We start from the raw sequence: 10,997 nt of genomic DNA on the forward strand, positions 1-10,997 counted from the left end.
TTTTGCAGTGTACAAAGTATTCAAGTCTTTCTCAAAGAATATTATGACCAACTGTGTCAAATGCAGCACTGAGATCTAACAGAACAAGTACAGATATAAGTCATTATCTGAGGCCATGAGAATATCATTAGCGACTTTCACCAGAGCTGTTTCAGTGATATAATTAACTCTAAAACCAGACTGAAATGCTTCAAAAAGTTCATTGTGGTGTTAGTGGTCACACATTTGTTTGACAATTACTTCCCCAAGAATTTTAGATAGGAAAGGAAGATAAGATATAGGTCTACAAAAGACGTAGTCATTTGGATAAAGAGATGGTTTCTCAAATAAAGATTTAATACAGTTACTTTAAAAGCCTGAGGTACATGACGCTGTAACAGGGATAGGTTAATCACATGTAAAATGGAGGTGGAAATCAGAGAAAATACTTCCTTAAATAATTTTGTTACAAGCTGAAGGCTCAGATAAAGATAATAGTTATCCTAACTCTGAAAGTTCAACTGGATCAAAGTAGTCTAAACCCTGTTGAGATTCTGTGGTAACATCAGATGCTGCTTCACTGACGCTAGATAAAGCAATCAGAATAAGGCGGGGGGGTAATGACTCAAGGGAGGTGGTAAAGTTGGAGACATATCTGTCCTCTGACTTCTAGACAATCTGGACAGGAGCTGATTTTATTTTAACTTTTAGGTTTAATACAAGTCTGTATCTTTAATATATGCGATTTGTATGTTGTTGTTTTTTACTTTTCTTGTATTCGGACAGCAAGAACAATACCTGGTTTTATTGTAATATCCTGCCTTTTCTTTTCAGTCCTTACACTGGCTCGCAGACTTAACCTCAGTGTGATTTTCTTTTTCATCTTGCTCTTGAGTTGCTGTGCAGCATACCTTCCAGTCAGACTTAACTCTGACATCATTTCCTCTTTGTGGGTGTCCTCATTTTACTTAAAAGCATCCCCGTCCAGCAGTGGTTTACTGACATGCAGATCACACGTAGACACTATGAAAAATGTTTTATCTTTATTAATAAACATCACTTTAAGGCAAGTAACTTCTGGCAATTTCAAAGAACTTGTTAAAAGGGAAACCCAATTTGAGTGCAGATTTTTGCAGTTTGATTTTTAATAATCAAATTCAAATGCAGTCTAAAATGTTCTAAATAAAAGCTAACTCAAAGCAAAATGAAGTAAACTTTATCTCATCATTCGGTTTGTTTATGAGAAAATTAATACCAGGTTATTCTTTCAAAAATGTGATCAGACCACACCCTAAAGAAAGATGCAGTGTGTGGGCTTGACTGGGTTGAATAAGTTTAGATGCATTGCCTATATAAAGAATAAGGTGCATCAAAATAAATGGGTCAGAAATGATCTGCTTCTCTAAGTCATTTATAGAGCTTTGTACAAAAACTAAATCTGCTACATTTGCAGTATGTAACATTTTGTCCCGTAAATATTAACTGTTTTTATGTTAAATGTACTGATAATTGCCATGTAATTGCTTTTACTTCAAAATGAAACCTTTTGTTTAATGTGTTACTTAGATGAATGTGTAAATCTATATTCATTCACAGGTAAATGTAATTCATATTACCAAATAGTGTAAACAAAACCACTTAAATAAGTTCCCAACTTAACAGATACAAGTAATGTTTACTTGGATATTAGGAGTAAAATGTTGTTTTTAAGTCAGAGATAGAAAGTATTGCTTGCTTATTGTCTGCATGGTGGCAAGATTTGTAGCACTGTTGCATTGCAGCAAAAAGGTTCTGGGTTCAATATCTGGTCCAAGGTCTTTCTGCATGAAGTTTGCATGTTCTTGCCGTGCATATGTGGGTTTGCTCTGGCTTCCTCCTACAGTCCATGCAAATTACATTTAGGTTAAATCTCATGGTTGTATGTCTCTGTGAAAAATTAAAAAGCAAAACAAAAGTACATGCAAGTTTTGGTAATAAAATTGTCTTCAGTTTGTTTGTTAAATCAACTCTTCTTAGTAAGTAATATAGACATTTACAAAGACTTTTTAAGTGGAAAAAGTTATCTTACATTTTTTTAAGTATATGGTTCTCCAACCTTTTATCAGTGTGATTCTACTGGAGGTTTCTACCTGTTAAAAGTAACTTTTCCTCTCCACAGTTGCTACATGCATGCTGTGAGGGATTGCTGATGAGTCAACAACAAAATACAAGCAAAGGTTGTCGACGTAAGGCTCATCCAGTAGCAGCATGTCTTGCAAGTCATGACTGGATGCAATCAAAATGGTTTTCCTTACCAATCTGACAGCATTGTCTTCATTTAGTTTCTTGAGGTGATTTGTGTTGTGAACTGGTGCTATATATATATATATATATATATATATATATATATATATATATATATACAACTGGTATATAAATAAATTAAATTGAATTAAATAAGAGTCTAACTATGTGCATCTTCAGCTCTGTACAAAACAACTTTCTTTTTGAAGGCCTTAGAGATTTCTTAGAGAACATTAATGATCAAATTCAGGGAGTAGTCTAAATGGTTAGGTTATAAAGAAATATTAAAACTTTTATAAAAAAACAGATGTAAGGCTCAAATGAAAACAAAGCCAAGACTCTGTTAACTGACAGACCAGACAAGAGTCAGAGAAGCAGCCAAGATGCCCTGTTACCTGATCTGGGAAGATATTTTTGTGAAGAAACCAGAATAAATCTTGTGTAATATTTGACACAAGAATGCAGAAACACAGCAAACATGGGGTTTGACTGAACCAAGATGTTTATTTGTGACGTGCATGACTGAAAACCATCCCCTACACATCACCCCAAACCCACCATTCCTATTTTGAGGGCCTTCATTTAAGGGAAATTATTTGCCTCAGCAGGGATAAAAAATAAGAGCATAATGATGGGAATACTGAATGGAAGAATCCTGGAGGGGAAACATAAATAGCTGCACAAAGATTCGAGACGAGTGCAACAGGACAACAGCTCTAAACTAAGAATAGTTTAGGATTCATGAGTTAGATAGAAGGGAGTCCAAATTCCAACAGGATTTATTTTAGCATAGACCTCCCCCAACTTTTTCAAATAAACTTACGCTCAGATTCTGAGCAGTCCTTTTTTAACTCCCCAAACTATAGTGACTCATTTCAGTGTCAAGATATGAAAACCCGGAACACACATGATTTAAAAAGACTTATCAGCACATATCTTTAGCTGTATAAGAATGAACAACTGGGTTTACTCCTTTACCTTCATTAAAACACAATTAATCTGTAAATTATGTTTTTTATTTTAACCGATAAATAACAATGATGACCAACTTTTACTATTTTGCACTGGATCCAGGAAAAGTTTAAATAATTATTTTACAAGCATCCATATTGCCAGAGTTGTTGCTTATTAACTGCATAATTCATTTAACAATAATTAAAAATGTAAAGACATTTATCAAATAGCCTTTCTAGAAAAAACAATTGACATTTAAATGTATCAAACTGCCATGTCACAGTTTGTTCTTGCTGCAGCTTTGCACTGAGAAGGTTCTGGGTTCAGTCTTTGTGCATGGAGTTCGCCTGTTGAGCATGTGTGGGCTCTCTTAAGGTGCTTCCTCCTACTGTCCTAAAACATGACTGTTAGGCTGACGGGTATCTCCAATTTTCCTTTAAATGTAAGTGTGTGTAGTTGCATGGTTGCGTGCCTCTGTAATGCCCTGTTATGATGCAGTGCAAAGTGTCAGATGCAGTGACTTTAAATTTCCATAAGAAGACCGGGTGCAAATGGATGCAAGGCTAGCTTACCGGCGTCAACACAGTGGTAATAAATTTGTTTCTCCACATAAGATGTGTATAAGTACAAGAAGGAAATGGACCAGAAGGATTTTTTTATTTTGCTTACAAAAAAGTAGCTTTTATCAAAGTTACATTTTTCTTCGGTCATTCTTGCTTTTATTTAACATTTTGAATGGGTAATTTAATTGCTGTACTTTGACTTGAGTGATTTTCTTTATTTTTTGCACTCTCCGTCTCTGTATAAAACAAAGTACTGCACAGGAGTCATATGATGCTGTGAAATGTAAATTAGCAGGGGGGGGGTTACACCGGAAGTGGTGCTGCTGACCACTGTTTGCAGAAACCGCATCTGCCTGCCTGAACTGTAATGTACAGTTTAATGTAGGGCTGTTTACTCTTTATCCTATTATCAAAAACATGTCATCAAATCTCCTGTGATTGTAAAATCCATCGATCCTTCAAGCAATTTAATGTACTTGGCCACAATAAAAATAAATGTTTTGTAAAAAAAACAGAGTGATGATTGTAAACATAATAAAAATGTATTCACTGTCAAAAAAGGTGAATATAGCATAATAGTGCTAGGATAGGATCTATTTGCCTAGAAGTCTTGTCGGTTCATAGTGTTTTTAACATTGCATCAAATGAAGAATAAGAAGAAAGGTGCATGGAAACAAAGTCACGCAAACCACAGGAAACTACAGCAGAGGACGGACAGACCTCTTCTATGCATGCCTTCTTTTCTGGAAACCTGGTCCCTGAAATATAAATGTCATACACCATTTTGAATATGATGATTAAAACTTGGTAATATACACAATCAATTCTATACAATACAAATAAGGTTTGGGTGTGAAGGGTTTCCCTTATTCTAAATCAAAACAAAAACAACAGGAAAGTTATTAGGAAGCATGAACATGACATTATCATTAAACATAGTGTGGAAGAGGGGATGTTCCCTATTCCGCTAGAGCTGAATTATCTGTGCGTAAATTACCAATCCCGATCAAATGATTTTTCAACTCTGCAGAAAAGAACAGTTTTGATTTGCTATACATTTGTTTTTTGTTTCTTCTGGCCTTCTAAACAGCAATGGCAATGAGAAGTTGTCAGGAAATGAATGTTAGTTTAGACCTTGCCAATAATAACTGATGTTAAACTTATAGACAAGCTGCAAAGAGAGAGTGCAGAGGAGAGGAAGTGTGAACGAAAATGTTTCAACATTGCTCTTGCAGTGAAGTGGGAGGGTGTGAAACAGGGTCAAAATGCACATTGTCTGATCTCCCCCTCACTTGCATGGTCTTCTACCTTTAAACCAACAAGGCATCTAACAATGGTTTCATTTTGATGACTACAGTGACTGTGGATCTTTGGGAGCCTTCATAGGTGCTTCAGTGACACATCTCAAGATTCTTGTTGCTGTCTGTTTCTGACTACTCATGAGCCATCTCCACTTGGACCAACCAGAAGTGAGCCCACCCATTTTGCAACCTCTCTGCACCACTCTACCTCCCAAGTGTCTTTTGGTCCCTTCAGCCCCTCTGAAACGACAGCTTTGACCATTCACTGAAATGTTCTACAATTCCAAAAGGAGCCCTGGAGGTATGGCTCAAGGTAACATTCCCTCTGTGTTTGTAGTGGACACTAATGCAACACGTCCAGCTGTGCCGCCTAGACTGAGCAAAGAGAAGAAGCGAAGCGATGCGGTACAGAACCTGCTCATCCTCCTGGTGACCCTGGCATTGGTTGGCTTGGCCATCGAAGCTTGCTTCATATATCGCTTTCATTCTTTTCAAGCTGTAAGTATCTTGTGTTTGTAATATTGCCTAAGTATGTGTGTGTGTGGGTGAACGCATGTGTGTGTGTATGTTTTACTGTACAATTTCTGTTCCATTACATTTACCTTTTCACCCCACTGGTTGAATCTCACTTTCATACGAATTTAATCATCTTTACTACCACTTCTCACTTTCAGTATTCTTTTCCTGTTTCAACTCTTTTCTACCTTTTTTTTTTAATGTCAAAGCTTTTTATTTGTCTTAATATGTTAAATTTTCCATGAATAGTGAATAACATGATTACACACTTGAACTTGTAAAGTTACAAACAATATTAATACTGTGAACAAATTAAATGACAACATCAGTAATAATACGGATGACTGATAAAGTATAATCAGAATGCTGAATATTTGTATGAAAAGTTTTGTAAAGCGCTGATTAAGTGAAAAGCATAAGTTAGAAATTTGGTGATGATACTGCTGATAAAAAGGTTTTTTGGTGCACATGTTAAGAACCACATGGTGTCCAAAGGAAAAAATCGTCAGCTCTTCCACCAAACTGAATTTCCAGTGTGGAAACTTTTTTAGTAAATCTGCTGCTTTCCAACACGACCACTTAAAGTAAAGTTCTCGACGTATGATTTTCACACCATTTATTTTGGGGCTCTTAAGTGTGTGAGTAAATAATGAAGCTCTCTTGTGAAATTAAGCAGACCCTCATTTACTCAGATCATGTGAATGAAAGGTTTTTTTTTCATCCAAAAATGCTGAGCTTTTAATTATTTTAGTGTAAAGAGGAACAGAGTGGACCGCTAATGGAGAACCTGCTTGTTTATCAAGAACTTTGCTGACGTATTTTGGGTTTGTATAGTCAAATGCTGCCTGCGATTGTGGACAGTTGATACTCTGAGGTTTGTCATAAGGTCCGGGTGCTGTCTGAGGATCTACACTTTCCTTTTATGTTTTTTTATTGATCATCTTATATACTTTTCTCTATGTAGTCATCTTACCTTAATTAATCATTTTTATTTCCTTATGTTTTGTGTTCCCTTTATGCCATTGAGATGTACTTTTCCTTTTTTTCTCATCTACAGCACTTGAATTGTCTGACCTCTGAAATGGGCTGTATAAATGAACCTGCAATGCCTATTACATCAAAAGCAATGCAAAAACAAATCATGGTGCAGGAAAATGGTCTACTTCCTGTATCATGATAAAGATCTACCTAATGTGCATTGTATGAAAAACCTACCAGCCCCCCTCACGGACAACGCATAACCACGAAATGCTTGCAAAACATGCAACATATGCTGAAAAGTTATAACCTTTTTTCTCTTTAACCCTTTGTCCCAAACTGTGAATATTTACTTAATGCATGAATGCGTCCACATCAAAGCTAAACCACTTGAATGTTATTTTTTCTTTAATCATTGCAGGAAAACTCACCTCACTCCGAAAAGCAAAGTGGCGGTATGTCTCAGCAAGTTTTCATTTAAATAATAAATAGTTGGGTTTTATTTTACTTATATAAAAACAAAATATGGGAATTTTGTGCAGGCTTTCCTGTGCCGACCACCAAAAGCCCAACCGATGAGATGCGTCCTCCCAAACCAATGGCACATCTGACAGGTAAAACCCTCTCTGTAACTTCTCCAAATAAATTGTTAACTACCTTCAAACGAAGGTAGAACCTAATCACTAGCGCTAATATCAATACTGATGTATTGTTCATTAGATGGCCAAGATGTGCAACACAACAAACACATAATGTCATGGAGCCGAAATGCTGACCCTATACTCTATGAAATGAATTACGACAAAGGAAAACTCATCATCCAAAAAGAGGGATTCTACTACATCTATTCAAAGGTGTACTTCTCACCAGATAATAGTTTTCACCATTCGGTGGAAATGGAAACAGAGCGATATTCCGGAGGAAGCATCAGACTTCTACAATCCAGGATGTATTCAAAGAAATCCAAAGGACCTGAAAATACCTCCAACAGTTACTTGGGTGGAGTTTTTCATCTGTACAAAAATGATGCCATCTATGTATACATCAGCAATACAGAACAGATTATGAGACACAAGGCTTATGAAAATGTATTTGGTGCATATATGATATAGATATCTCCCTAACAGGAGATTATAAACCTAATGATTAGAATAAGAGTTCATCACTCTTAATTCTTATTCAGGGATATTTTTGTTTACCTTGAAAACCTCAGAAAAAAGCAGATGTAGAATGCTATTTGTAAATTTGCTGGTGGCTTTTTTCATATGGGGTAAAGGGTTTGGAGAAAGGTAAAGCGTTTTGGACTTTTTTAAGACAACTTTCTGCATTTATACAAAATCAAACCTTCATATAATGATTAAAGATGCATCCGCTCTGAAGCGAATTACATGCAAAAAACTTAATCCTGCAACTTTTTAAAATTTCATTGTTTTTATTAATTACTGAACATTATTTATTTATTCCTTTTAGATGAAGCTATGTTAACAGTGCTATGTTTGTACAAAAGCATTTAATAAAATAAAGATTTAACAATTAAAAGTTTGGTTTTCTGAAGTCATGGTTTTGTGAGTCAGATGAATTCACTTCCTGTTATAAATCAGGCTAAGCTCAGTTAGATGAAGAGTGGTCTCAGTTACAGCAATATGTCGCCTAGATTCTCCAATCATATGGCTTACATCTTGGGTAATTTTCTATCACCACTTTAACCTGAAATGTCATCAGAAGTTAGCTGGTTTTTGGTTAATGTGGACTTTTACAGTACAAGAATGAAATTTGACAGTCAGATGAGCCCTGATCCTAAGTTTGGGAGGGGCACTGCATCCACTTTGCTTTCTTTTACGTAAAAACTGGAAAGTGGTTTTGTTGACTCTAAACTTCGAAAAAAGACTTCAAATTATGACAAATATGCTTACTCTCCCTGTACAAAAAAAAAGCCCCATCACGCTTTGAAGTATATTTTTTTGCTTTTCATATCTCTCACAGTCAATCTTACTCTTTCCCTTCATTTGTGACGCTTCGCAGAAGCCTTATGAAAACACCCACTGAGTTGTGTGTTTGTAAACTGAGGAGGAAGTGGTGATGGGGGCCGCAAGGGGGGTGGGGAGGGGGGTTGTCGGTAGCAGAATGCCTGACTCACTTTCCAACCCCAGACCTGGAGCACAGTGCTTGATAAAGATGTACTGTCGCAGGAAATGTGTGTATGTGTGAGAGAGAGTTAAGGTGGGCGTCAACCTCAAATTAATTTCCTCTCAAGCGCTCTATGTGGATTTAGTTGAAGTCAGAAAAGCTCTCCCCTTCCAGACTCGACAGGAGAAAAAAGTGCCAAACAGCCCAACTAGTTAACAAATCATGTGTGGCCTTTCCTCAGATGCTTTTTTTTTTTTGACACAGTTGTCTTGAACATATAGGAATGAGTCATCATGTTCCAGAGTGAAAAGTGTGCAACACGATTGTCTAAAATGTGGGGGTGATGCGTTGTGTGGTTTGGATTCATGCCATATCATCATTAAACTCTAAACTTTTACAGAGAATTTGTGTGGGATGAGATTTCTCTGTCTTTCTCTGTAACCAACTTTTTCCATCAATGAAGACCATTTCTAAAGTCATTTATACGCCAAAGGTGTGCCTGTTTTTAGGCACTTATCTTGAAGTACTGTCAAACTTTGATGCATTTTTACACTTGAAGCATAAGCGAAAGTGTTGGCCACGGTGCGTCTCACATGGTCTGCAGCTAAATACTGTCCCCTTGTGTTGGGCTCCTGAAGGGGAAACAGAACAGGCGTTTAGTTAGAGCTGAATACGTTCACGGTTGGGATGACTCTATTCAAAAACTACAAGAATTACTGTTGTTTCTAAACAGGGGATTTAAAGGGCTGTTCAATATTTTATATTCAGTTTGGTGGTTAAGTTAATTATTAATTATTACTGTTTTATAGACCATTAAAATACTTTAGCAGTTACCTCAAACAGAGACTCATGGAAGACACAGAAGATACTGTTGGTTCATTCTAAAAGTGTTGCATGTGAGACGTGTGTTCCTGAAATAAAATATCCTACAGTACAACGGAAACCCCCCAAAAAAACTCCACAAAAACTGAAGCAAAAATCAATTAAATTATATTTGCTTGAACGTCTGCAGATCCCAGTTTTTTTCATTGCAAGTTTTGCATTCAGTAAAAGGTAAGTTTTAATTCTTAGAATTTTATTATCATTATTTTTAAGTGAAGAACAGAGTCATGCCTTCGCCCTTTAGATATTCAGTCAGGTTTTGCTTTTTTTCTATAGTTAAAGATACTGTATAGTGGAGGATTTTTACAAATTTTTTAAAAGACCCGCCCTCTCCACTTTGAAAAAGAATGCACATGCACAGCGTACCCACTAAGGAGAGGGAACACCCATTATATGCGTGTGAGAGCATGCACAAGCCCATTTCTCCTGGCGCACGCTCTGTTTAGAAGTTGCTGTTTGCATTGCTCATACAAGCTTACTTACCAAAAGAAGTTTTGCAATTTTACCACTATGTCAGACTCAGCACTTGTAAGTGAATGGGGACGAGCACGTAAGATGGTCCTACGTAAACGTATTGCCAGGACGATTGACAATTAGGAGGACCACTTATTTTGATGATGCACCCAGAAAAAGAACACATTCCACTATACTTTTAGCTGTTTCAGAAAGCTTGAAGAAATCCAAGGGCAATACCAAATTATTATTTTGTGTATCACAGAAAAATTTCTGTCTAGATCAACTTAGTTGTTTGTTAAAGCAACCTTACATTCATGAAATCTTGAAATAGGTGTGATTAACCACCTTTTTTACTTAATTCTATTGCCTCATCAGAATGTATTATAGGCTCAACTGTGGAATCAGAATAGAACATGTGTGCCAACATTAAAAGGCTAAAAGGTTGCAGGAAATTATACTCCAAGCCAAATAAAATTAGAATAAATGAAAAGTATACATCAACTTGGAAACAGATGTGAAGCTACTTTCTCAGCCTTTCATATTCCAGTGACTAACAGTGAGACATTGCCCAAAAATGTATAAAACAATTACCAGAGCGAAACAGTTCCAGGAATACTCAGCAAAAATTAGCTACACAAAGAGTGCAGTGAGAACTCATTCAGGAGGTCAAAGCAACATTTTAAAGAACTTTATGCCCACACTTGCCTAAGTCTTCTTAAGATGCAGAAATAAGGTGCTATCTGTGTTAGATGATCATCACTGTTAATGAAGAATAACACAATAGCCAACCTGACAATTGGCCAAACAAAACAAACTACGATGATCTCCAGGACTTTGGGGAAATGTTGTTTGTGGGTTGACAAAGCAGAAAGAGGAACTTCTTGAAAGGTTTTACATCCCACTACATTTAGCATAAAGAAGTGTGAATATCTTGGTCTTGAAAGGACCTGAAATGACA

General features: G+C 36.4%; 1 protein-coding gene across 1 annotated transcript; it reads left to right on the plus strand.

Annotated features, from left to right (window-relative positions):
- Positions 1-5,079: 5,079 nt before the first annotated feature.
- tnfsf14 (TNF superfamily member 14) lies at positions 5,080-8,113 on the plus strand. Its single transcript, XM_038287894.1, has 4 exons — positions 5,080-5,578; positions 6,996-7,029; positions 7,099-7,188; positions 7,295-8,113. Exons 1-4 carry the CDS (start codon positions 5,351-5,353, stop codon positions 7,684-7,686), a joined length of 744 nt encoding a protein of 247 aa, XP_038143822.1. The 5' UTR covers positions 5,080-5,350; the 3' UTR covers positions 7,687-8,113.
- Positions 8,114-10,997: the final 2,884 nt, after the last annotated feature.

Source organism: Cyprinodon tularosa, unplaced genomic scaffold (assembly GCF_016077235.1).
Source record: "Cyprinodon tularosa strain WSP-4 unplaced genomic scaffold, ASM1607723v1 ctg246, whole genome shotgun sequence".
NCBI classification, from domain to species: domain Eukaryota; kingdom Metazoa; phylum Chordata; class Actinopteri; order Cyprinodontiformes; family Cyprinodontidae; genus Cyprinodon; species Cyprinodon tularosa.